This window comes from Apodemus sylvaticus, chromosome 10, assembly GCF_947179515.1.
Source record: "Apodemus sylvaticus chromosome 10, mApoSyl1.1, whole genome shotgun sequence".
Taxonomy (NCBI): Eukaryota; Metazoa; Chordata; class Mammalia; order Rodentia; family Muridae; genus Apodemus; species Apodemus sylvaticus.
Genome location: NC_067481.1, coordinates 65,093,586 through 65,121,217, shown reverse-complemented (window position 1 = coordinate 65,121,217; position 27,632 = coordinate 65,093,586). Strand labels below are relative to the sequence as shown.

The following is a 27,632-nucleotide window of genomic DNA, read 5'->3' as shown; positions in this document are numbered from 1 at the left end:
CAGAAGGTTCACTCTTACCTAGGAATGCACATTACGTACACCACATCCTCCTGGAGACCACAGAAGGGTTAGGGTTGGCAGCCTGGGCTGAGTTTGTCAGGCAACATCCTCCAGATGGTCCCTGTCCTCTCAGTTTCTAGACTCCAACTGGGAGATCACTCTCCAACCATTGGTAGGAAGAAGGCCTAACTATGGCATAGCCATAACTGCTCAGACTGGCCAGAGGCTGCAGGTCTTGGAGCACCACCTCCCTTGGGAGCACCACCTCCCTTGGGAGCACCACCTCCCTTGGGAGCACCACCTCCCTTGGGAGCATCACTCTCTTGTCACGCCGAGGAAAGACAAACCATCCATCTATCCCATTCCCATCCTGATGCCTGAAAGTGCTTCCAGAGCACATTCAGTGGGTGGGCACCCCTTCCCCCACCCGTGTTCGGCACAGCAGGCTAAGGGCAGACAGGAGAATCGGAGCAGCCCCAGCTGGTAGCTTGCAGCCCAGGCCCCGCCCTGGCGCCTCCCCTCTGAGGCTGCCCACCGTCCCTCCTTCCCCAGGCCCTTTTCCTGGCCTCGAGGAGCCGGGCGGCCCGGAGGGGGTGTCGCGGTGGCATTTGGTAATCACACGCAGGCACAAAAGGCCCCGGAGCCACCTGAGAGCGGAATGCGCCGGTGCCCCACCGTGGCCGCGGCCCCTGACACCGCCCGGGCCCGCGCGGCCGGGCGCCTGGCTGACCTGCTGGGGCTGATGAATCCGGCTTTGTGCGACACTGTCACGCCGCGTTAGCCCCACAATGGCCAGCGATATTTTATATGAATTTCCCCCTGGCCGGTGATTAGGCGATCGCCGGCCAGTCATAGCAACCTGGAAGTATGCGCTGCCCGCCGCGCCGTCGGGCGCGAGGGGAAATCCTCTTTCAGACGCTTTAATTCAACACCCCGAAGGGCGTGTGAATCGCCAACAGCATTTTCACTTTTCCCTTGTGCTTAATCTTGTCGTCCTCGCAGGGACATTGTGCTCTGAGCCGAGCACAGTGGGATATCGGCCGGGGTCCCCCCTCCCACAGCGGAGAGTTAATGATATACTGGAGAGGCCCCCGGAGCCAGGGGAGCCCCCCACCCCCAACGCATCGTAAATGGTAACACTTTCGGATGGGGGGGTCAGGGGTCGCAACCTGGATTTGGGGACTCTGCTTCCCTAAAAAGCTGCCCTTTCTGTCCCTCCGGACCCCTAGGCTCCGGCTGTCTCACAGGCTGGCCCCACTGGAGTTGGTCCGTCCATAGACTGAGCACACAGAGAGGTGGAGGACCACCCCCTGAGGAGCCCCGAAGCTGAGACCAGTCATCATGAAGGGGTTTTGCCTGGGGGAGGGGAAGAAGCCAAGTTGTTCCCTGCCCAGAAGCCGAGTAGAGCTGGCGTGTGAGTTGGGAAGAAAATCAGTTCCTCAGTGGGTTGACCAAGGGCAGGGGTCTAACTATTCCCCAGATACTGGCCGTCTGATGTTCAGAAACGACCACCTCTGCCACTAGTTGTGACAGAGGTCTTGGGGACTCAACAAAGTCCAGCCACTGTATGTTGAGAATGTGGCTGGACTGGAGGTATGTCACAGGAGGGAGGGATAGACCACACCCAACATGAGGTAAGAGCTTCGGACTGGAGACACTGTCCAGGACTGCAAGGTCCAGTGAATAAGGGTTGCCTGTACAAGCAGTGACCCCCCAGGAGTCCTTGGGGACTTGGGGAGACCACCCCCAAGGGGATGGAGTGTTGCAAGGGTGGGGAGATGACGCTCTTCCCTCACATGGAAGCCATCTAGGAGCTTCTGAGGACTCCAGGCATAGCCACCCCAGTCTGTAGGCAGGTAGAGACCCGGGTATCCATGGCTGTGGGCTCATGTCCTAGATGCAAATGTCTCACTTAGCCAAGAGAACGCTGTCTCCTCACAAGGCCACGTGGTGTTTTAGAGCCTGCTTCCTGGACTCTGGGCCCCGAGTCCTGTGAGCCTCCCATCAGCCTCCTTCCAGCCTGAACAGCTGTTTTATTGATCTTCGTCCTGTGACCCCTGACTCTGGCCAGGCTGGCCCTTGCAACCACCCCACCCGTTTTATCTTGCCAGAGGTCAATACAGGAGAGTCACCTAGTGCCTGCCTCCCAAGTGACTGTTCATAATCATCCTGTACTCAAAATTCTTCAAATGCTTTCTGATCCCTGCTACCTTTGGGTGCAAAAACAGAGCTCTGTAGGGCCTAGCTCAGCATCCAGGGGCTGGAGCCTCCTCATGCTCAGGGTAGCACACTGGGTTTCAGGCTAGGCTGACACAGGGTGGATGGTACTGGGATTAGATATGAGCAAACACTTGCCTTGTATACACACGGGCACCCATTCACACATGCATGCTGAATGCATATACATATGCACACACATGTGTACTACATATATGGTCACACCCACACAGAGACAGTCGGACACCCACATGTGTATATCCAATGCACCTGTGCACACATAAACGTACATTTGTGTGTAACTCCCATTCACACTTCTATACAAATATAATCAATACCCATGAGTGCACACACAGGTGCACAAATGTCCATGTGCACAGATCTGTGCATTGACACGTGCACACATCTGCACACATTTATGCATAGCACATGCATTCATATATTCACACATATGCCCACGTAAGACACCTCCACACAAATGCACACTGAAATATGCCCATGCACAGACATACTTGCAGACAGACATAGTGATGAACATGCACACAAACACATTCATATTCACAAGTACACGTGCCCATATAAGACATTCATGCCCACACGCATATATAAAACACACGCACACACATTTTTCTATAACGCATGGCTGCACAAGCTCACATACATGCATACGTGCATGCAAAAGGCCAGCTCTTTCCTCACAGCTGGCTGGTAGATGTTAAACTCTGTTCAACAGAGGCCACCCCGGCAGGGGTGGCCAGGCACCCCTGTGGTCCTTGCTACAAAGCCTAGGGTAACCTTTGACATGATTAAGGTTGCCCTGACCCTAATCCAATCAGATTGATTACTTCGAGGCCAGCGGGCCGCAGGGGGTGGGGGGGGGCACAAGGGCTTCTGGAGCCAGCCTTTCTGGGGGCGCACAGAGGGCTCCTTCCTCCCCTAGCCACCAGAAGAGAAGGACAAGAAGAGAGCAGGGCATGAGCAGGAGGAGGACGAGGCTTTCAGGGAGTGGAGGGGACAGAGGGAATGAGAGAGCTGGGACAGGTTTTCAGGGATGACAGTGTAGGGGTGCAGGCTGCTGTCTGGCAGGAAGTCCTCCAGCGCTGTCACAGGAAAGTGGATGGCCAGACAGCCTAGGCTCTCTCTCTGTCCTGCAGGTGGCTTCTAGAACACAAGGGTGTAGGCAGAGGAATGTGGGCAGGCACAGCCCTCAGCCCCAAGGCTCATGTGACTGTCTGCTCTCTAAGGCTGGACTTGTGGCAGTTGCTTGTCCCTAGACAGCCTGTGGTTGTCCAAGAGCATCCTGGGGGGACCCTCAACATTCTGCAGCACATCTAACCTCACCCCAAAATATGTGATGGGGTACTAACCTCAGGCACAGTCATTTTCCCTCCTCTACCATACCTCAGGCTCCAGTTTAATGATACTACAGAGCCCCACTGCCTTCCCCTGATCTTTCTTTTCCTCTCACCCTGGGCTCCCCATGACCATACTACTGTCTGCCTAGAGAATTTGGAGCCAGGCTCATGAGTTCCCATTTTGCCTCAGTTCCCTGACTTGTAAATCAGATGATGCACCACAATACTGGCCTCTAGGTAAGTCTTAGAATTCTCAAACAGCTCTTGGGAATTACTGTCTACACATGCTTAAAGAAAGAGAAGAAAGGAGACAGCCCCCACCCCAAGATCTAGCCCAAGTGCCCTTCATTTCCAGTGAAGCCCTCCTCCAAGATGCCCCCGGACACCAGCACCTTGTCTTTCAGTCACCCAACACATCCACGGAGCAAAATGCATATGTGAGAGCGCATCGGACTGCCCAGCAGAATCCTGACCACATGTTCATAGGCTGTGTGCATCTGCAGTGTGGGATGAGAGCTTGCTATCATACACACACCCACTGCAGAGCCTCTCGCATCCCAGTTCTGGTTCTGGATGCTTCTGGACCTTTCTAGAATGTGCTTAGCCACAGAGAATTTGTCCTAGAAGTCAAGAAATGAGTGCTGCCGCTAGCTATAGCACCTTGAGAAATTCTGCCCACCTCCAGTTATGTTTTCCATGAAACTTAAGAAAGCACGGTGAATGGGTGGCTTGTGCCTGTAGCCTCGGCTACTCAGAAGGTTGAGGCAGTAGGATTAATTGAACTGGGGCATTCAGTAAGAACCTGGGCAACATAGTAAGATGCTACCTCTAAGCAAGCAAATAAAAAAGTAAAGTGAAATCAAGTCATGTGCTCATAAATTTGGAAAACATTTTTTTTTTTATTTTGGAGACAAGGTCTCACTATATAGTCCTGGCTGGCCTGGAATTTGCTATGTAGACCAGACTGGCCTCGAATTCATAAAGATCTACCTGTTTCTGCCTCCCAAGTACTGGGATTAAAGGTGTATACCACCACGTCCCATCGAAAAACCTTTTGATAATAGATTGTCATTAAAAAAAATCAGAAAGAATGGATTATTTAAAACAAACTTCTCTCGGGGCTGGAAAGATAGCTTAGCCAGTAACAGTATGTCCTGCTCTTGTAGAGGATCCAGCACCCACACGACCATCTGTAACTCCAGTTACAGGGGATCTGATGAGCCTTTCTGGTCTTCAAAGATACTTGCCTTCATGTTCACACATGTGTACACACTCATGCACGCATGTGCACATACACACTTGTGTGTGTGTATGTGTGCCTGACAAATAAAATAAAATTTAAAAACCGCTAACTTAAAGGGATAGGGAGGGCCGGGCATGATGGCGCACACCTGTAATCCCAGCACTTTGGAGGCAGAGGCAGGAGGATTTTTGAGTTCGAGGCCAGCCTGGTCTACAGAGTGAGTTCCAGGACACCAGGGCTACACAGAGAAACCCTGTCTCAAAAAAAAAACAAAAAAACAAAAAGTGGGGGTGGCTAGGGAGATGACTCAGCCATTAAGAGCACTGGCTGCTCTTCCAGAGGCTCCAAGTTCTATTCCCAGCACCCACATGGTAGCTTACAACCATCTTTAACACTAGCTCCAGGGACTCAACGCCCTCTCCTGGCCACTGTGGGCACTGCATGAATGTGGTGCACAAATGTATATGCAAACAAAACACCCATATGTATAAAATAAAAATAAAATATTATTAAAAAATCCTGTATCTACTTATATACGAATAAAGGGTTCTTACTCCTGAATCTACAAAATGAAAAACTTGGATGGAGCCACAGCTATCACTGTCTATAGCAAAGGTCTGAAACAGTCCCTCTAAGGAATAAAGACCATCCAGAGCGGGAGGAAGAGGTGAGGTCATCCTGTGTGTGGAGCAGCCCAAGGAACCGACAGCAGACAGCAAACAACCTATCAGAGTCTATGAACAGCTTCAGCCACATCACAGAGCAGCTTGTCAATTGTACTGCACTGGACTGAGCTCAATCAATCTCTGCCTCCTAGCAACAAACAATCCAAACACAATACAAAATGGAAATAAAACGGATGAGCTGGGAGCCTCATGCACTCCTTCAATCCCAGCACTTGGATGACAGAGGCAGGAGGATCTCTGTGAGTTAGAAGCCAGTCTGGTCTACATAGTAAGAAAAGCAAGATGGGACTAAGAGATGGTTAGCCCCAGAGAGGGGCTTGTTCCTCCCAGAGAGGACCCGGGTTCAGTTCCCAGCACCCATATGACATTTCACAACTATCTGTAACTCTAGTTCCAGGGGATCTGACAACTTCTTCTGATCTCCCTGGCACCAGGCATGCATGTGGTGCCCAGAAACACGCAGGGACCTAAAATTAATTGATTTTTAAAAGAGAGAAGAAAGAAAAGAATGTCACAGAAAATAACAATGGAAGGGATGCTTGGGAACAATTTAGAAAACAATGTACAAGACAGAGATGGAAGCTACCAAGCATCCCTCAAGCAGTAGGGCTGTGAGGATAGCCTATGCTCATGGATCAAGAGACAACACTGCTAACTTGATGGTTCTCCCTCCTCCTGCTCCCTCTCCTCCTCCTCCCTCTTCTTCTCCTCTTCCTCCTCCTCCTTTTCTTAATCCTCCTCCTCTTCCTCCTCCTCCTCTGCCCACACAGTCCCTAACATCCCCATGCTTTCATCTAGTGGGAGCTGGAGAGATGGTTTAGGAGTTGAGAGCACTGGCTGCCCTTCCAGAGGACCTGGGTTCAGTTTCCAGCATCACATGGCAGCTCACCACTGTCTATAACTCTAGTTCCAGCAGATCCCGTGCTCTCTTTTGATCTCTGTGGGCACCGAGAACACATGATACACATACACACATGTAGGCAAACATACTCTTACACAAAAAAAATCTAAAAAATGGGCATTACCAGTGGATCCTAATGTACATATGATAACATACATCAACAGCCTCAAATACCAAAACAATTTTGAGTTTTTTAAAAAAAAACACATGACAAAGCTATAGATATGAAAACTGCATGGCATGGCTATGAAGATGCTCAGAGACCAGTGGAATGGAGCAGACAGCCTGTATGTTCATCAATGCAAATGTACTGAGCCAGTTGATTTCCAATGAGTGAATTAAGGCCATTCAGTGGGGGAACAAAACTCTTTGTAACAAATGCTGTTTGAATAACTGCATTTCAACACAGTAAAGATTGAAGTTGGGCTGGGTGGTGGCGGCACATGCTTTAAATCCCAGCACGTGGGAGGCAGAGGCAGAGGCAGAGGCAGAGGCAGAGGCAGAGGCAGAGGCAGAGGCAGAGGCAGAGGCAGAGGCAGATGGATCTCTGTGAGTTCGAGACCAGCCTGGTCTAAAAGTTCTAGGACAGCCAGGGTTACACAGAAAAACCCTGTTTCAGGAAAAGAAAAAAGAAAACAAAAACAAAAATAAAAACAACAAGCAAGCACCTGTGACCTTGGGTTCAGCCAGGTTTTCTCAGAGCTAAAACCCAAACAAAGAGTTGGGAACTTACCATCAAAGTTAAAGACTCCTGCAGGAGGATGGAGAGAATGACTGACCAGTCGGCAGTTGATAGCATGGGCTGCTCTCACAGAGGACCCAAGTCTAGTTCCCAGCACCCATAGTGGACAGCTACAACTGCTAGTAACTACAGCTCAGGAGGGAGTGAACCCTGTTTGGCCTCCAAGGGCACCATACACAAAACCAAACACAGGCAAAAGTGCTACACACTAAAAGAATTTTTAATTTAAAAAAAAAATAAGAAAATGCGTTAAATGTCTCAGGTTTTGTCTCCATGTTGTGGAGGCTAGAAGAGTGTGGGATTCCCTGAGGCTGGAGTTACGGAAGGTTGTAAACCACCCTGTGGGAGCTGGAAGTTGAACCCAAGCCAATCTGAGTTCAGTCCCTGGCATCCGCATGGTAGGAAGAGAGATCAGATTCTTATTGTCTGACTTTCACATATTCACTGAGACAGACATAGCATTCACACACACACACACACACACACAGAGAGAGAGAGAGAGAGAGAGAGAGAGAGAGAGAGAGAGAGAGAGAGAAAGAGAGAGAGAGACTAAATCCATGATTAAGAAAAATAGAAATAATTGAAACTCAAACCAAATAGAAATAACCCTAGTAAAACATGAATAGAAAAACTGAATAGATTTTTTTCCCTAAAGGACACACATAACTGATGAACTCAAGATGCTCACACCCATGAAGACAGCTTTGAGAAAATAACAATACTAAGTGCTGGTGAAGAGGAGAAACCAAGCCCTACCCCCTCTGTTAGCATGACGGAATATAAGTTTGCCCCTTCCTCAGTGCTAAAACACAGTTGGTGGGTGATGGGGTGTTCTCCTTGCTCCCCTGAGAGATTCACCTTAGCATTATGAGGGGGTAGTGTGTATGCATGCTCCCACAGACTCTTCCCCCAACCCCATCATGGAAGTGAATGTATTAGCTATAACTGCTGTGATAAAATACCCAACAGAAATGATGTTTGGCTCATTTCAGTCTATCACAGAGAGGCAGGAAGTTGGAGGGACTCTGTTTGTGGTAATGAGAGCCATGCTCTGTCTGAAACCAAGAGCCAAAAATCAATCTTCCCTCTTTAAATTATTAGTATCAGGTACATTGTCATAGAAAAAACAAAAACAAAAAACAATAAAACAAACACAAATAGACAGAAACAAAAAAAACCCAACAAAATACACATGTGTTGCTTATATGTAGTCATGTAGGAAGACATACATACACACATCACATTCCCATGAAGACACAGGATGGACCACATGTGCCACTATAAGCCATGCTTGGTAAACTGTACCAGCCTGGGGACCCTACCTTTCCCATACACAGCAGTGCTCTTCCTGTAGGGAGCAACTGTGTAATTAGCCCAACTCATAGCTCTCAAGCTGCAAGCTGCAATTACTTTCCCATTTTATAGATAGGGACGCTGACACCCTGGAAGTGAGCTGATAGATGTCACTAGGAAAGAAAATCAATGGTGGGTCATAACTTGGGTGCAAGGGGTCAGAGCAAGCATGGGGTCAGGGCTGGCGGCATGATGTCATTATTTGAGGTGAAGAGCTGGCTTGAGAATGGAGGCTGATGGGATTGGGTGGAGCGGATTGCTGGGAGTGAAAGGTGGGGGAGGGGAGGCCCAGACAGAGTTGCTTCCACCCCCAAGGCTCATGCTGTCACCTGCCTTCAAGGTCACAGGTAGGTCACTGCAGGAGCCCAGCCCAGCCTCTTCTCCACAATGCTGTCCTTGGGGACAGTTTGGTGTCCATGCTTCCAAGCCAGACTTGCAAAGCCACAGGTGCTGTATTTGGACCTCTGCAGCAAACTCCGAGGCTGGGCGGCTCAGGAACCACAGACATCCATTGCTTATAGTTTTGACCTACCATCTCCACTTTGATCTCCCAGGGGACTGATATCCTGGGCAGCAGAATTAGGTCAGGTCAAAATAGATTCTATATGTGTATGAAGATACACATAAAACCCGATACAATAAATATATGCCAATAAAAGAAATGAAATCCACAGGTGATATCATTATTTACATATAAATTTCTTTTTTGACATATAAAATTTAAGGTACACACACACACACACACACCATGAAATGGAATAGTATTCAGCCATCAAAAGGAATGAAGCATTGATGTGCCTGGCAACAGAGATGAACTTTGTAAACCTCACATTCAGTGAAAGGAGCCAGTTACAAAGGGCCACGGAGTGCATAATTACACAGAGAGGAAATGTCCAGAATAAGAAAACCACAGTGGTAGGAAGCAAACCAGTGGTTGCCAGGGGCACTGCGTAATGGGTTTGGGATTTCCTTTTGAGAGGATGAAAATATTTTGGAATTAGGAGCGGTGGTGTCGCAATTCTGTGGGTGCGCTAAGTGTGCTGAGATTGTATGTTCTAAAGTGATTTAAATTATATGATTTTCCCTTCTTGTTCTTTCAAGGCACGAAAGCGTTCATTTGCTGTGTGTTCTCTCTCCTTTGGTCCCCCACCCCTCCCCATCTCTCTTCCATCTCTTTGTCTCTCTTCTATTTCTCTGTCTCTCTTATTCCGCCTCCTCTTGTCTCGGCCCTGGGTCCCAGAAACCACAGAAAGAAGCCTTTGCCCCACTTCAGAGCCCTCTCTAGCAACTGGTGCTGAGACAGCCTCCCGTGGACCTCCCTGTGGATGGGAAGCAGAGCCAGCCCAGCCCCTGACCCCCGGCAGCAGGAGGTCAACACATGGTAATTATTGCCTTAACCACTACACTTTAGGATAATTTGCTCTTTGCCAGCAGCTAACTAACACCTAGCCCTCCTGCCGTTCTCTCCTTTCCAAACCAGCCCAGGGGTGCTGGCTGGCGGACCACTTCCCCAACATACTCCAAGCCTCTCCAAGGCCCTCCATTGGTCAGGGGAAGGAAGCCCAGCCAGGTGACATTTACAAGGCCTTGTGATGCCCATGTAGAGATGGCCCTAACCACCCAGGGTACCTTTGTCCAGAACAGGGCCAAAGATTGCCAGGCTGTTGCTGACGGTGGTGCAGTTCCAACGCCGGCCTCGGAACTGGTGCTGGCACTCCTGGATGCCCGCCTTGACGCCCTCGGCCACGCTGGGCATGATCTCCACGTAGTTCCTGCAGAAGCGCAGCTGCTTGGGCACCAGGCCTGGGATGCTGGCACAGAGAATAGGCTGAGTGCTCAAGGAGGAGTACTGGGGTCCCACAGCCAAGGACCTGGTGGGAAGACAAGGAGGGGCGTGAGACCATCTCTGCAAGCAGACAGGCTCTAGACTATGTGCATGTGCTCGGCCTGAAGCTGCTTCTGCCAGGAAGGGTACCACAGAGACAGGATGTTGTTGACCATGTACCCAGGATGTAGATCCTGTGTTAAGCTGTCACAATCGCTGTGCGTGAGAACCAGACCTGCGTCCAGGGACCCTCAGCCTGTGCTCAGACCTCCGTAGGCATTGGAGGATACAGATACTGATGGAGAACTTAGGATGAAGATGGCTGCTGAGGTGTCTCAGTGAATCCCAGAGCACGTGGCACTGGCCAGCTCAGGTGTGGGGGAGGGGGAGAAAGCAAATGTCCTCTAAAAAGTGTGAGGAGGGGATAGAGAGAAGGTGTTGGTTTAAGCGCCTGCCAGGCGAGCGTGAGGACCTGAGATAGGCCCCTTAGAACCCATGTAAAAACCAGGTTGGCATATGTTTGCAGCCATAGCACTGAGGTGAGGAACAGGGGCAGCCAGTCTAGCCAGGGAGTTGTGGGTTCAGTGACAGACCCTGTACCAAAAACCAAAGTGGAGAGTACTAGTAGATACCCAGCACCAACTTTTGGCCTATGAATGAGCACCACGCGTGCTCGCACACCTGCACGCGTTCACACATTTGGATCTTTTGTATAAAATAGCATGGTATTTGCACACAGTCCACACACCCTTCTGTCCGTGCCAAACCTAGATGACAAGGATTCTAAGACAGTAAACTGTCACGCTGCACTGCAGGGAAAGCCAAAGCAGGAAGCCCACACACGGTCAGCACGCATGCAGCAACCTTCCCAAACAGTTTCTTTTTCCTGTTGGTTTTCATGTTTTTCTTATTTTTGAGACAGGGTCTCCTGCAGCCTAGACTGGCTTCAGACTTGCTATGTAGCCAGTTCTGACCTTAAACCTGTGATGCTCTGGCTGGGATCACAGGCATGAGCCACTGTGCCTGGCTCCCAGCATTCATCTCTCCTCTTTCCTTTCTTAGAGCCAAGGTCTCCTTATATGTCACACTGGCTGACCTGGCTCTCTTCTCACTGTGTAGTCTCAGCATCCGGTTGCCGGGGTTACAGGTCTGTGCTGCCATATGCAGCTTTTTCAAAAAAAAAAAAAAGCTTTTGATTTTTCAGAGGCTAAGTCTGTGACTGCAGAACCCTCACGTACAGAGAGTTGGCTGTGCAAATTTGAATCTTAATTCATTTCTTTATTGAGACAAAGTCACATGTAGCTCAATCAAGTCTGGAACTCACTATGTAGCTCAGGGTGACCTTGAACTGTTGGTCATGTTGCTTCCATACCTTCGGCACTGGGGTCATAGGTGCGCATCGCCACGGCTTATGCTATTGGGGGTGGTGAGGAAGGTGTCAAACCCAGGACCTCTTGCATGTTAGAAAAGCATTCATTGTCATTTTCATTGTTTTTCTTTTTTCTTTTTCTTAGGTTTTTTGAGACAGGGTTTCTCTGTGTAGCCCTGGCTGTCCTGGAACTCACTCTGTAGACCAAGCTGGCTCAAACTCAGAGATCTGCCTGCCTCTGCCTCCTGAGTGCTCGGATTAAAACCATGTGCCACCACACCTAGCTATCATTATTGTTTTTAGAAACACTCACTATTAGAACTCATTATGTAACTGAGGCTAGCTTGGGATTAGCCATGTAGTCTAGGCTAGAACTTAATGATCATTAGACTACTACTGCTGAGATTATAGGCATCACCACAGGCAGCATTTGTGAATCACAGTTTAAAAGAAAGACTGGCTGGGTCCTTTTTGTTTGTTTGTTTTGTGTTTTGGTTTGGTTTTCAACAGGCTTTCTTTGCATGCTGTTGACTATCTTAGAACTAGCTCTGTAGACCAGGTTGGCCTGGAACTTGCAGAGATCTACCTGCCTCTACTTCCCCAGTGCTGAGATTAAAGGCATGTGCCACCAGCACCCTCTGAGGGACTGGTCAGGAGGGAAGAACAGCGTTTTCTCATGCATATGGGTGCTTCAAAGAGTGCTTATGCCCCATCAAGTACCTCTAGTCCCAACTCACAGTTTTCAGGCCCCCAGCACATCCATCCTGGGGTCTAGTCCCCATAGAGCTGGACTCTCCTATCTCCCGAAATACTCAAGAGACCTGCGTCACACATCACCATTTGCCTGGCCTTAGTGCAGTGTGCATTCCCGTGTGTGCACCATGAAAGGGCCTACTCTTGGCTTCTTCATCCTTCCTCTCTTTCCTCTCTTTGTGGGCTGACTGGGTAGGTTTCTTCCATGCACACCTACCCATGATAGGCCCCACGTTCATAAGGCCAGCCCTGTGCAGACTGGAGACTGCTTCCACTCTTAGTAGGCGTGAGTCTTTCCTCTCCAGACCTTTGACCTCCATGGTTAGTTGGCCTCAAAGATGCCTTCTTCCATGCCTGCAGTAGGAATCAATACTTTCTTTTCTAGGTGCTGACCACTGTGGCTATCTGTGTGTCCCTGATGGCACTAGATGGGCCACATGGGCATTTCTGAATATGGGGAGAGTAGAGACACTTGGCAGAATGAAGAAATCACTGTCCAAGGTCCTGGCTCGAGGACCAAGACACGTACATATGGAGTGGACTGGGATCTGTGATCCTTGCCCTCAAGGATGGCAGAGAGGAGGGGCCTGGCCAAGTGCCCAGAGTAGAGAGGAAGAGACTAGACCAAGGTGGAAAGCCACTGCTGTGCCTTGTCACCATGTCACTTTTGGCTGACCACCTTAAAAACAGAGGTCCCACCATGTCTCGTCAGGTTCATCTGCCTTCTGCCTGTTACACGAATCCAGAAGGACTTAGGCTCTCCTTCCTCCATTCTCCAGAGCCCCCCAACCCCACCACCCACTGCACCCACACTTGCCCCAAGACTCTCCTACCTGTGGAAAAGCAAAGTTTCCCCTTGACCTAGGCAATGTCCCGCCCTCTCTTCCTTCCTTCCTCCCATTTTCCTCCTCTTCTTCCTCCTCCTCCTCTCCCTCCTCCTCCTCTTTTGTTCTTTTTTGAAACAGGTTTTCTCTATATAGCCCTGGCTGTTTTGGAGATCACTATGTAGATCAGGCTGGCCTCAGATTCACAGAGATCCACCTGCCTCTGCAGTGCCAGGGGATCGAACATAGGATGTCACAGATACTAGGCAATCATCCTCCCCACTGGGCTTCATTCGTAGATCTCAGAAAGAGGGTAAGGGCATCTGTCTATCCATCCAAAAAAGAAGGCAATCTTCACTGTGTGAACGCAGTTTACTAGGAGACTTAAGCGAACCTGGCCAGAACTGGCCGTCTCTGTCTTCCCAGCAGGAACTGCCTAGGGCCAGTGGCCAGTTCCCAAGAGTAGGTGGTCTCCTTTGTTAAATGCCAGGAGCCCGCACTCATCCTGGGTGCTGATGGTGTGGGTTTGGAAGAAGAGGATGCTGTTGAAGAGGGGGCTCCTGCCAATGGCGTGGAGAGGTCAGACTTCAGCTCCTCACCCACCCTGCTGGGAGTGGCCCCCAAGGAAGGCAGAGAAGGGACTTCCCGGCCCATGGCAGCTCCCCAGCCCCCTTCCTCGGGGGGGATGCTGAGTCAGCCTTCTCTGCTTCCCCTCTGCTGGGCAGGTCCCTGCTCGCCACCTCCCCTAGCTAGGAGGCCGGGTGTGGGCAGCTCCAGCAGGATCCCTTCTGCTCCCTCTCATGGATTTAGGGAGGTGGGGGAGAACATTCTCTGGACCCAAAGACCTCTGAAGTGCCTTGAATCACAGCCTGGATCATTTCTCATTCCCTGAGCCCTGGACCATCAGGAAAGCCCAGGCACAGAGGCCTTGTGGGAAGGAATGCTGACGACTGGGCAGGGTGGCTGCTGTACTGTAGGGATACGCACGCAGGCAGGGCCAAGGAGGTTCAGTAAACTTCTGGACTTCAGTGGGGCTGTGGTGGTCAGCTTGGTTTTGTATTAGCTTGTTTAGTTCTGTCCTTCTGTCTTTCTGTCTTTCCGGCTTTCTGTCTGTTGTCTGTCTTTCACATAGCCCAGACTAACTTCCAATTTGCCGAGATGCCAAAGAAGACTTTGAAATCTCCTCCCCCCCCCAATCCCTGCCTCTACTTCCTGAATGCTGAGATTACAGATGTGACCTTTGTGTGTATGAGCCAAGTACTCTACTAACTAAACTACACCCTGAAACTCATTTTGTAGACCAGGCTAGCCCAAACTCACAGAGATCCACCTGCCTCTGCCTCCTGCAGAGTGCTGGGATTAAAGGTGTGTGCTTACCATGCCCAGTGTTTCCAAACATTTTCAATTCTCAGCTGGCTAAGCCTGTGCCTACAGAATACAGAAGGAAAGCTGTACAAAGTCAAACATTTATTTATGGATTTATTTTTCTGTTTTGGGGACAGAGTCCCACATATTCCAGCCTCTAATTCCATATGTAGCTAATGAACTTGTGACCCTCCCCAGGACTATTTCAAGTGTTTCTCCCAAACTTCTGCCTAACTTACCATTTCCAGACTCTCTCCCTTCTCCTTCTTCTCAGCTAAGGAGACTTGGCCCTGCCAGGCAACCACTACTGAGTAACAAGCTCTTGCCAGGTAGCCCAGGCTAGCCTCAAACTCGTGATTTTTTTAGACTAGACCTCCCTCATCAGGGATCCCAAGTGTGTCCTGCCACACCTGGATTATTCTTTAACACCTGAGTAAGGGTACACAGACTCCAAGGTGAGTGCCAGGATCTCTTTGTACAGTCATCAGGACACACTCCAGGGTGGGACAGATATTTCATCAAATAAAGGTACCTAATTGCCAAGCCTGAAAAACTTCAGTTTGATCCCTAGAATCCACACCGTGGAAGGAGAGAACAGAGTCCTGAAGTTGTCCTCTGACCCCACCCTCACCCCCACCCCAAGCACGCTGTGGCCTGGGCACATGTGCAAGCAGACATACACAATAAATAAATAAAATGCAATTAAAATGAAAAGCTAAATGAAACAGTCCAGAAGAAAACCGGAAACAGTATGGCTGTGAGGAACCAAACCAGCTGAGTCATAGGAAGGTGAACAAGGTGGAATTTTGCAGGGGTCCTGCTAGATGTCTACAGAACACTAAATAGCAACAGCGTCTGTAACCTCTTCTCCATTTCTCGCCCACTGTGACGACATCTGTCCTCCCTCAGTGATGTCAGAAACTGTGGTTGTAACAGCAGAGTATCACCTCCTTTCATGGTCAAGGGTGAGATCCCACTGCAACGAGCAGAGCTGGGGATGAGAATTCCATTTCTTGTCCCATTAGGAGCACGGGCATGGGAGTAGCATCCAGAAGATGCACAGCACAGGATTCAAGGGCTTGGATGCCCACCAGATCTCTACAGCTGTAGGCTGAGTAGCCTCCACTCTGAGTAGCTACACTCTGAGTAACTACACTCTGAGTAGCTACACTCTGAATAGCTACACTCTGAGTAGCCTACACTCTGAGTAGCCTACACTCTGAGTAGCCTACACTCTGAGTAACTACACTCTGAGTAGCTACACTCTGAATAGCTATACTCTGAGTAGCCTACACTCTGAGTAGCTACACTCTGAGTAGCCTGCACTCTGAGTAGCCTACACTCTGAGTAACTACACTCTGAGTAGCCTACACTCTGAATAGCTATACTCTGAGTAGCCTACACTCTGAGTAGCTACACTCTGAGTAGCCTACACTCTGAGTAGCTACACTCTGAGTAGCTACACTCTGAGTAGCTACACTCTGAGTAGCTACACTCTAAATAGCTATACTCTGAGTAGCCTACACTCTGAGTAGCTACACTCTGAGTAGCTACACTCTGAGTAGCTACACTCTGAGTAGCCTACACTCTGAGTAACTTCACTCTGAGTAGCCTACACTCTGAATAGCTATACTCTGAGTAGCTACACTCTGAGTAGCCTACACTCTGAGTAGCTACACTCTGAGTAGCCTACACTCTGAGTAGCCTACACTCTAAGTAGCTACACTCTGAGTAGCCAGCCACACGACCTGCTCAGAAGGACTCAGTGGCTCTCCAGCACTCATGGCTTCCTGCTTCCATCCCCTATCCCCAGAAGCCCCTCCAAACCCAGAATCTGGCAGCACCTCAAACTCTGAGGTGTTCCCAGAGTTCTGAGGTCCAAAACTATGCCCAGAATGCCCTATCAGGACTTGGGGCATATATACACTGAGGTCTGGAGTTCTAAGTTTGCCCTACTCGTGTGTGCTTTCAGAAGTTGGATCCGAAGCATGGAGTTTGCCTCCGAGTTTCTGGCTCTGAGACCACAGAGGGACTCTCAGGAGCTGCCCCAAGCCATGAATACACAAAATGACTCTCAACAAAGTGAGTGGGGTTAGAAGTGTCTTCCCCGGTCTGGCTGACACTTGGGAGCCGCAAAAATTCTTAAATCTATGGTGTCTGCTCTGCTTTGACAAGATCCGAGGGGCACACCACTGTCCTCCTCACTGCACTGGATTCTTCCACCCTTACCTGAGTCCTGACATCCAGAACAACAGGCATTTCTGAGAGATTTCACCTTCTAGGTCCCTTGTGTCCAAGCTCTAGGGACACATCCCCTATGCTCATGACCTAGCCTGTGGACAGCTGCCCCTTCCTGCTGCCACTCGGGCCACCTCTTTCCACAGATCATCTATTGCTGTGTTTGTCCCTTCAAATCTCTCATCATTGTCCCAGCCCTGTATCTTCCCGTTCTCAGCTCCAGTTGCTCTGGGTGAAGATCATGGGCTATGTGTCCGCAGACCCAGTATGTGACAAACTAGGACAGGTGTGACCCAAGGCCACCTGGGACAGGAAACCAAAGCTTGGTGAGTGGAGCATATGTCAATTCTTCAGGTTACTATGGCAAAAACAGTGGTCCCAGCACACCGGCTCCTGAGGGCACTCCCTTCAGGCATTTCTGTTTAGGTGTGAACACATGCACTGGCTGGCAGGGGTCAATCTTGTGTGTTGTTCCTTAGGAACTATGTGTCTTGTTATAGGGTCTTTCATTGGAACCTACAGCTCACTATAGGCTAGGCTGGCTGGTCAGTGAACCCCAGAGACCTGCCTGTCTCCACCTCCTCGACACTGGTATTTCAAAACTATGCTGCCATACATGGTTTTTTTATGTGTGTCCTGAGGTTCAAACACAGGTCTTGTGTTTGTGTAACAGATACTTCATTTACTGACTGAGCCATTGTCTTGGCCCTGACACACTCTAACACTCTTAAAATGTATTAAGTCCCAGTCTGAGCAAAATAGCATTCATCAGTGAGTCCGATACAAAGAAACGCATCCAGCAGAGCCCGTGCGCAGCCAGCACACCAGAATGGCACAGCGTCACACAAGTGTCTCACTTCCCTTTCAGCATCACTCCGTCAAGGGAGATGAGAGTGGTCATCCCAACTATGAAGTCTCATCTGACCCACCCTGCTGGTCTATTCTGGTCGGCCCTCTAAGACTCTGGAGCCTCAGTGTCCCTAGCTGAACCGCAGGCGACTGGGTTAGAGCAGTGTCGGAAACGCGGTTTTAAGCTGCTGATCTGAGGTCTCTTCAGCCTGACATTCCAGAACTCTAAAGATACTCCAAAGACAAGGATTCTTCTAAGGCTTGAGTCCAAATGCAAAACACCTGAGAATCTTCATGGGCCCTGAAGGCCTTTGCTGCCTGTCTTTTCTACTTTCTCCACCCCATTCTCCCAGGAGTTAAGGATGGACATGATTTCCCCCTAGACATCTAAAATCCCACTGGCCTCCATTGCTCTCCCTTAAAAGCCAAGACTTATCAGATCCAAACCCCCCAAGAGATATCAGGGCTTGGAGAAGTGACAGAGACCAGTGGAACCTGAGCCCTGGCAGTCAGCCAGTCACCCATGCCTGCTTACAAAGCCCAAGAGATGGCTACCAGCCAAACAAACCGGCGACCTTCATCCTGCCCAAGTCCAACCTCATCTTTCTTAAGGCCCTAGTGCCCACCCTGAGCTTTCAGGAGTGTCTGATGGGCTCTCCCCTCTCCCTTCACACAGGATCCTTCTGACAAGTGTAAATCAGTGTCCAGACAAAGTTGGAGAACCCGCAGGTTACTCAAAGGACCCTGTGTCCCGACTTAGACTGCACCCTTATCTTTTACCCAGGAGAGTATTAAGAATAGGAGACCCTGTAACCAGTCACTCCCAATCTATATCCAGCTCCTTCAGATGCGAGGTCACAGTAAGGTCTGAACCCTGCCTTGGGGTGATGGAAACAGCGAGGGCAGGAGGGCCCTGCCTGGGCCTGGGGAGAAGCTGGGAGACGGCACACCCTCGCTGCACCCATTTCTCTGCACCTGGCCTCGGTGATTCACGACCGGAGGAATTCATTGCACTTCCCCTCTCTCTGCCAACCAGGGTGGAGGATGGCCTCTTGGGAGAAGCCTACAATCTCTACTTTCAGCTTGAATTTTAACTGTCCAACTTGACGTCACGTTGCAAGGTCCTCTGGACACTCCCCCCGCCAAAAAAAATCAGTGTTCTCCTGCCACTCCTCTGAAAGGTCCAGCCACCCAACCCAACACCACCCTAAGCCTTTTCTTGGGTCCCAGCAGAAGGACTGGCAGTCAAAGTTAGGTAGTGGACCCTAAGCCTTTCAGACCAAGGTAACTGCCGAGGCCACCGTCGAAAAGGTCCCAAAATGCCGATGTTTAAATCAAGCCTTAGAAAGCAGGGCTGAAACGTTTTATCCTTACAAAAGCATGTCTGTGGGGGTCAAACAAGAACAAGTCACGCCAGTGAAAAGCCGGTGTTATGCCAATCAGATCTCAGACTCCTCTTGCTTTCATTTTCACTAACGCTGTTAATTTTTTATTATTACTTAATCATAGTTTGTCTTTAAAGGGGTAGGCATCGCTGTCTACTTAGAGCCTGCTATGTTTTGGAACATAGCCCCATCCTTAGACTCGGGGTTTCATCCTGTGGCTGTAGCCACGTGAGCCACGCCTGCAGCCTGCAAACACTAATGGTTTTTCTCCCTCCTCCTTTCCTTGCTCCTGTTGAAAGGCCGGGCACCTGGCCAGGGATAGAGCAGAGACGCTGGCTGTGACATGCAGCAGAGGAAGGAGGCTGGTTCAGGACTGGGAGATGGGCAGCAGGCCAGCCCAGCCTGGGCCAGCACTGGCCTCCCCGGGCCAAGGTTCCCCAGCTTCTATTTGGTCTCAAGTGGATTTTCCCATCCTCGTGTCATGGCACCGGTTCCATGTTAGCAAGCGTCGAGCCTCCAGGACCAAGCAGGCAACCGACTGTTATTTATGATGGAAGCTTGTGGGCCGGCAGAGAGGGGCCGCGTCAGGAAGTAGCTTGGCAGGGGCGCTGAGGCCAGTTGCATTTGGACAGGCATAGGTGAGGAGCCCAGACTACATTCAGTACTATTATTACATCCAGTGCTATTATTCACTTGAGTACTGTGACACCCTTTCCTGGTGTCCTGGGCCTCAGTTTCCCTATTTACCCAACGAGGTGGTAGACTTTATTCTAACTGAGGCTTCAAGATAGGAGTGGGACAAAGAAGTCTCCATGGCTTTTCTGACTTTAGAGAGTCACATCCTATGACAGAGCCTCTGCGTGTGCTCTGGGAAGCCCTGTATACTGATGGCCCTGCTACCTGCCTGACTGCAACCCTCTCTTGTCCACCTCTCCCTGAATCTGTATCTGGTGCAGGAAGTGCCTTGCTTGCCTGACTTCTCTTGTCTGCTGCTGGCATGGAGTCAGGCACAGTAAGCACTGAGTTGGATCCCAACAGGTGGGGTTCCCAAGGCTCTACCCAGACCCAGAGGGAACAAGGAGGATCATGGGTAGAGAGGTCTCTGGGGATAAGGGTCCTGGGCCAGTATGCTGTGCGTTGATGGAGCATCCATCCCACTCAGGCCTTTCTCTCTGGAGTAGTGGGTCTTTCCGTTCTATCATCAGGCTTCTATACTCATAGCTGAGACACTGTCCTCTCTTGAATGGGGCTGCCCAGGAACCACCCAGACGCAGAGCTGTCCCCTCGGTACCTGTGTTCCTGAGATCCCCAACAATCCGATGCCTTCCCACAAACTCACAGCATCCCCAGAAAATGGAAGCCCTCCTGGAGGTCCCAGCACTTTCTGAGTTGGGGAGGGGGTCCCAAGTCCTTCCTCCAGGCAGCACAGGGCCCTGCCTGAAGCCTTCCCAGCCAGCGCCTGTCCTGCCCCGCCGGGCCAGCAGGATTACTGACACATACTTTGAGCGAGTCCTGGCAGGCGGGAGGCTCCCGCGCCGGCGGCCATGTGTTTGCCAGCCTCCCTGGGCGGCAGTGGCACGTTCTTCTGGTGAAGGAATGTGGAAGCACCAATGTATCAGACACCTCGAGGGTGTCACCTGGGGAGCCCTGGAGGGAGACCTAGGCAGAGGCAGAGGCAGAGGCAGAGGTTCCTCTAGGTCGCAGAGCTGGAAAGTTGTCACGTGGTGGGATGGGGGAAGGTATTAGAAATTTTAAAATGTGTCCCCCCCTTTCCTCCCCATATCCATCCTGCTCAGGTATAGTGCCTGATGTCCACTGGAAAGACTCTGTCCGTTCATCCACTCAACACAACCTTACTGGTTGGCTGCACAGGGCCAAAAAGCAAGGCCAGGGGGGAATAAAAAGAAAGCCATACTGACTGGGTCTGCTTGATTTCGCTGATTGGTGTTGGAAGTGTGCTCTTTCCCAAGGGACAGGAATGCTCCTGGGTACAGGTGGCAGGGCCCACATGGCTAAGGCCTCTCTGGTCACAGACCTGTGGCTTCACTCTGAAATTTAGTCCCAGAACTCTCTACAAATGCTATGTGATCTACCGCTCAGCACAGAGACACGACACGGTTCCTTCTGGTGCACACGGTGGTGTTGAGGGTTTTGTGGATTCTACAGAGGGCTTTGTGGCCCTTGTGTTGTTCACAGTCTCCTGGAAGTTTCCGGCCTTCAGAAGGGAAGGGAAGTGGCCGGCTCCCTTTCTCAGCCTCGGATTCTGCTGCTCACCAGGCCCTAGAGTGGTGCCAGGTCGAAGCCCTCGGGAAGCCTTTCAGCACCTTGAACCTGGGTCGCCCTCCTGCCAGATCTCTACATTGGCTGCAGCCTTTGAAGCTAAGCAGAAGACAAAGCCTCCTTCCCCAGAGGACTGTCAGAGATCCAGAAGGTCCTCCCTGAACTCTCTCAGCCCAATAGGCTAATTCTTTACCTTCCCAGAACAGAGGCAAATGCAGAAATCCCAAAGGCTGGGCCAGCGGTCCTCACACCTGGGTCCTAGGGCATAGGGAGAACTCTGCTGCTGAGTGATTTCAGGCTGGTCCACAGGCTCAGATGCCTACTAGACCAAGCAGAGAAGAACCTGACTTGCTGGTGCACTGTCATTAAGCTGCCGCAATATCACACCCCATCACCATCACCACACACAGAGACTGCACTTCTTCACAGACAACTGGCAGATCTTTTACAGTTAGGCTCTGGTCACATATCAAAAAGCACTGATCATATTCTGATTCTGAGGGCCAAGGGGACAAATCTGAGTCCTGCTTCCTGAATCCTGAGTCATACCAAAAGAAGGATGGTTGAGCTGCTAAGGGTCTGATGTTCCAGGCCAAAGGTTTTTTTGTTTTGTTCTCCCCCATCCCCTGCCCAAGATAGAGTTTATGTGTACAGCCCTGGCTGACCTGGAACTCATTTTGTAGACCAGGCTGGTCTCAAACTCAGAGATCTGCCTGCCTCTGCCTCTGCCTCTGCCTCCACAAATGCTGGCATTAAACACAGGCTGTGGGCCACCTGTCTGGGCAGGCCAAAGGTTTGTACAAGGGACCAGATGTCTGTGTATGTAGGGGATGTTACCAAACCTTAATAATTGCCTAAGAGTGTATTCAGTGCTACCGAACTGTCTCACTCTCTGCTCTCTGGACGCAAAGGAGTCTGGGAAGCTATATACAAATGATACAGAAAGTCATTTTAAGGGGACACAAAGCTGGGTGGAAGAAAGACACCCAGGTTTGGAGGCACCTCCGCCCCCCCCCCAATACCATTTGCAGGGTGTGAGCATCAAAGTCTGGAAGAGCTGGGCAAGTTGGTGTCGGGAAAGGGCTGGCTTTGAATGTTCCCCTTGGGGTTAATGATGATGGTCTGAGTGATTGGCAGTTCTGAGGAAGCAGCACCTAGCTCAGTGCCCAAGGAGTCACAATGCTAGTAGTGGTGATTTATGTAGGGTCCTGATTTCTTTTGCTTAATGAGTTTTATGTTAGTTACTGACAAAGTGAAATCAGAGACTGGAAGAAGGGAGAAAGGGAAAGAAGAGGGAACAGAAAGAAAGAGAACTGGGAGACAGGTGGGCAGGTGGGGAGGGAGCCCGAAGATGAGGGAGGCTTTACTGGCTGGACTGGGAGGAAGGCTCGTCAGCTCTGGAGTGACCTCTGCAGCCCTGTAGCAAGCTAGGAAACTCAGCTTGACTCTTCCTCAGTGTACCTGTCTTTGCCTGGCTGTGTGCTCCCATCTCCTCGTCTGCTCTGCACTCTGCACGGCAGGGTTGGGGTTAGGGTTGGGGTTGGGGTTGGGGTTGGGGTTAGGGTTAGGGTTAGGGCTGGGGTTAGGGTTAGGGTTAGGGCTGGGGTTAGGGTTAGGGTTGGGGTTGGGGTTAGAGTTAGGGTTGGGGTTAGGGTTAGGGTTAGGGCTAGGGTTAGGGTTAGGGCTGGGGTTAGGGTTAGGGTTAGGGTTGGGGTTAGGGCTGGGGTTAGGGTTAGGGCTGGGGTTAGAGTTAGGGTTAGGGCTGGGGTTAGGGTTGGGGTTAGTGCTGGGGTTAGGGTTAGGGTTAGGGCTGGGGTTAGGGTTAGGGTTAGGGCTGGGGTTAGGGTTAGGGTTAGGGTTAGGGTTACGGTTAGGGTTAGGTTAGGGTTACCTGTTCACCTTGGCAACCTGGTAATTGTACATGGACCATCCCTCATCTGTAACCTCTCCACCTTATACCCGCACCCCCCAGACTGTGCCTCTCATCCCCGCCCCCCCCACCTACCCTGTGTGTCCCACCAGGCTCTGTCCCCACTGTGAGGCAGACTGCTGGCATCCATCACTAACCAGGTCACACGGAGGTGGGAAGAGAGCTAAGAGTCCTGTCTCCTTGGAGGCTGTCTGTGCCCAGCCGTGCACAGCAGGGGTGGGGGTAAGTTAGGGGGTCAGGGCTGCAGAGAAGTGAGAAGCCAGGGGAATCTATGTGCAGAGAAGAGGCGCTAGAGTTGGTCTCTAAAGAAAGGGGGCTCGCCCGGGCGGTGGTTGGGCACGCCTATAATCCCAGCACTCTGGGAGGCAGAGGCAGGCGGATTTCTGAGTTCGAGGCCAGCCTGGTCTACAGAGTGAGTCCCAGAACAGTCAGGGCTATACAGAGAAACCCTGTCTTGAAAAAAACCAAATCCAAAAAAAAACAAAAAAAAGGGGGGGGGGCTCATTCAAGTGTCCCTGGGACACAGCACACAGCTTCAGGGATACCAGGGATTAGCCCACAGAGGAAACTGTTAGAAGCTCTGGAGGGTCTGAGAGAGAGCTGAGCACTGGCCCTGGCTGCTCTGCAGTTTTTCCCACGCTCAGGAGTTGGTGGTCCAACAGGATCATGTCCCTAGGCAGGGGACCCTGATGAGGAAGGGAGAGAGGGGAGCTGGGACACTGGCTCTTCCACAAGTAAAGGGGCAAGGAGCAGGGACCCCCGACAGGAAATCCAGGTGGCAGTGAGGGCTGGGGAAGGGTGTACAGCTGAGAACTGCGACAAGAAGTGGCCAGGGAGGGCGGGGACCCAGCAGTGTAGCCTGTGGAGAGGGCACAGAAAGGGGTTGTCAATTCCATGCCACGAATTAGCTCAGTGTCTGGGGAGACGCAGGGAGCCACAAGGCTGGCATCTCCAGACAGGAGATAAGACAGGGGGAGGAAAGCCCCAGCCCCCCTCTAGTATGAGTCCTCGGATGGAGCCTACTTTCTCTTAGCCTCGTGAACTGCTCCCCTTCCGGCTCTTTCCAATCAGTTCTAACACTGTGAGAACAGAACCTGGCAAGGGCGTGGGAAGAGGAAAGAGAACCTTCCTCTGCCATGTGGTTTGGTCCACTTGCCTACCCCTCACCCCAGCTCCTGAAGATCCCAGGACAGGCACCATGGAGGTCTTACTTTGGATGGGCCTGTGGTATCGGGACTGCAATAAAGTTAGCCTGAACACACCACGCGTGCCTCAGAGTAGGTCCTGGGGAGGTGGTCGACTTTCATGGATCCACCAGAAGCAGAGAAGTACCAACTTCCTCCTCTTTTCCTCCTCCTGGCGAAGACCCCCACCATCTCCAAAAGCCTAATTACTCTTGATTTGAGATTTCCTGGGTTTGGGTCCTGCAGGTGATGAACTTCTCTGCGGTTCACTTTCACTTTCAGAGGAAAGGGGAGCTGCGGGCCTGGAGGGGGAGGGAGGCTCAGTCCTGGGGGAGGGGGAGGTCAAGTAAAAGAATCAGCGTGTAGGCTGAGTGTGAATGGTACAAATCGTAAAAAGAGGTTCCCGAGTCCCCTGTTTTGCCTCTGTACTGAGCTCACTAGTAGCCCAGCCCGCAGTAGCCATGATGTGCCTCCGCACTTGGGGGCTATGCCTCATCTAGGCCCAGAGCGTGGGCAAGAGAAGAGAGGGGCTGAAGTTTGGCTAAGTAGAAACTGCAAAACAATCTTTATTAAAGAGCCAGCTACCACACTGTATCAAGCGACTGCTGCCACTGCCGCCTGTTTTAGGGGACCCTTCCTCTCCATTCTGCAGCGTGCCGATCCAGCTGACACTTTGAGCCTGCCCGGGAGGCTGAGAGGGAATAGAGGGGGCAGGAGGGGAACTAGGTCTTGTCCCCAGGAAGCCAGCATCCCAGAGCGAGGCGGGCTGCATCTCAGGAAGCAGAATTGTTAAGTGTGAGAATCCTACAGAGAACAAAGTGGGAGTAGGGGATGGGCGGAGAGGTGGCCCTTGTCACCCAACCCCATGAATACCAGGTGGACTTCCGTATCACTTTCTGGGGCCAAAGGGTTGCCCGGGTCCTTTGAGGGGAGGGGTGGGATGGCTAAAGGCTTCACTTTTTCACACCCCTCCCCTCTCACCTGGAGAATGCCGGGTGCACCCGAGGAGGGGGAGCTAACAGCCCAGGTGAAACGGAGGCTATACTTCTGTGGGCCTGGGTGGACTCGGCTAGTGACCCCCCACGACCTTAGGGACAAAAGTCCCAGGACGCGGGGTAGCCAGGAGGCTGGCGACATGGCCCTTCTTTATGGGAGTAGAGCGGGGGCGAAGGCGCTTCCTCTCGAGCCCAGGAATTCCGCGGCGGCGGGTTCTAATTAGAAGCCTGGCGCAGCAGCGGGCAGCCCGCGGGGCTCCCTCGGACGCGCTGCCCCTGGCTCCCCGCGGACGCCGGGACGCGCCTCTGTGTCCGCGCTCCTAGACCCACCCGACGCAATCCTCGCTCCCGGAGGCCACGGGGCTCCACAGGTGCCCCTCCGGGTCTTAAAAAAAAATCTCACCAGAGCCGAGGCTCAGCTAGATCTCCGTGGAGCGCAACCGCTGCCCAGCAGCCTCTCCAGCCCCTGGCGCCCCCCGGTTACCCACCCTTCATCCCTGCAGCGGCGCGGGCCCTGCATCCCCACCCCAAGCTCCTCAGCTCTTCTCTTGAAGCATCTCGAAGAGAAAAATGATTATCGGATTAGATGTACTTCGGCTCGCTGGGTCCCCCCTTCCCCTCGGCATAATTATTATAATTCCAGGCAAGCTGTCGGAGTGATCCTGGGGGGTGGTGCGCATGTTTGTGGGGAGGCTTCTGTCCAACTGAGTCTCCACCAGCGGCGCGCCGGTCCCTTGACGCTCTCGATCCTCTCGCTTGTGTTGGAGGAGAGATCTGCGCAGCTGATCGTGACCTTAAGTCTGCGCTCCATGAAGGGAGGGAGTGTCACATAACCCCGAGGAAGGGTCGCTCCAATTTCTCCTCTCAGGGTATGTGCGGGGGACGTAGGGCCTGAGAGTCAGGACCTTTCCTTTCTTTAACCTCACTCCATCCCTAGGCTGAGGAAGAGTCTTCTAGTGTGTCTGGAGTGGAGGATGCTGTCCAGCCTCTCCAGGACCGGGTTCCCAAGCCTCTCACTCCGGGAAACTCATACCCCTTTCTTTACCTACTGTTCATCCCTCCCGGCAGCCAGCGATTCCTTGTCAGCCAGATATAGGCTGTGGACAGCAGGCCGACCCTTCCACCCAGACAACCACATGGAAGCTATGCAACTGCGTTGGGGAAGCGCGCGCGCGGCTCCGGGCTGGCCCCGGTGCGCCTTGCCGCAGGCTCCGAGCCACTCCCCGCCCGGTCTCGGACTGTCTTTACGTAACTGCGCTGCCCCGAGCTGTTCGGTCTTGTCTTGCCGACTTTGTCTTAAAGTGTGTGCGTGCGTGTGTGTGTGTGTGTGTGTGTGTGTGTGTGTGTGTGTAAGATAGGGTCCCTAAGAAGAGTCTCTTCCTTGCGCTGCTTTTACACCCTTTCCTCGACCATCGCCTGTGCATTAGTGTCATGTGCTGACCCGCTTTTTGCCATTCTCCTTCGACGCCAGGGACAGCATGGACCTTCACTGCTCTCCCTCCCCTCCTGCCAGGGTAATCAGTGTCCCCGGAAGCTCCGCCACCCGCGTCCCAGCTGCGGCCCGAACAGGTCCAAGTGGCAGCCAAGGAAAACAACCCGCCCGCAGCCAGTGCGCGGAGCGACGGAGGGGGCCCTACCCCAGGGGGGCGGTTGCCCTAGGGTGGCACTGGGGCCCGGGGCGAACGCAAGTAGACTCACCACCAGATCGGGTAGCTGCCCAGCGCCTGCTTCAGGCTGCAGAGCACTAAGAGGTATCCAAGAGGAGCCATCGCGGGCTTGAACGCGCAGCGGGGGGAGTCCACCCCGAGAGCGCGGACGCCGGGGCTGGCCCGGCCCTGGGAGGTGGCGCGGCTGCAGTGGCGCTGGGCCCTCTGTGGCAGCGGGGTGCGCGGGGTTCCCGGGTGTGCACCGGTACACGGGCTCCGAGGGCGGCGCTGCACCAGGTGGGCCGGCGGCCGGGCGGAGGGCCGAGGCCCTGGGCGGCGCGGGGCGGCGGGGGCGGGGCAGCGCCGCGGGGGGCGCCCGCCGGGGCTGGGGCCGGGGCGGGGCGGGCAGGGGGCGGGCGGGGCCCTGGGGGTTTGGAGCCTCGCGGCGCAGGCCCCTCCCGCAGCCGTGGGTGCGCGGGGTGCTAGGGTGAA

General features: G+C 52.1%; 1 protein-coding gene across 1 annotated transcript in view; it reads right to left on the bottom strand.

Moving 5' to 3' along the window:
* The window catches only part of Wnt3a (Wnt family member 3A), a 41,796-nt gene extending 14,533 nt beyond the window's left edge, over positions 1 to 27,263 (bottom strand). The window contains exons 1-2 of the mRNA XM_052194147.1: positions 27,193 to 27,263; positions 10,127 to 10,368 (exon numbers count right to left, since the gene is read on the bottom strand). Of these exons, the coding sequence (XP_052050107.1) occupies positions 10,127 to 10,368; positions 27,193 to 27,263 (313 nt within the window). The remainder of the gene's footprint in view (positions 1 to 10,126; positions 10,369 to 27,192) is intronic.
* Between the last annotated feature and the right edge of the window lie 369 nt (positions 27,264 to 27,632).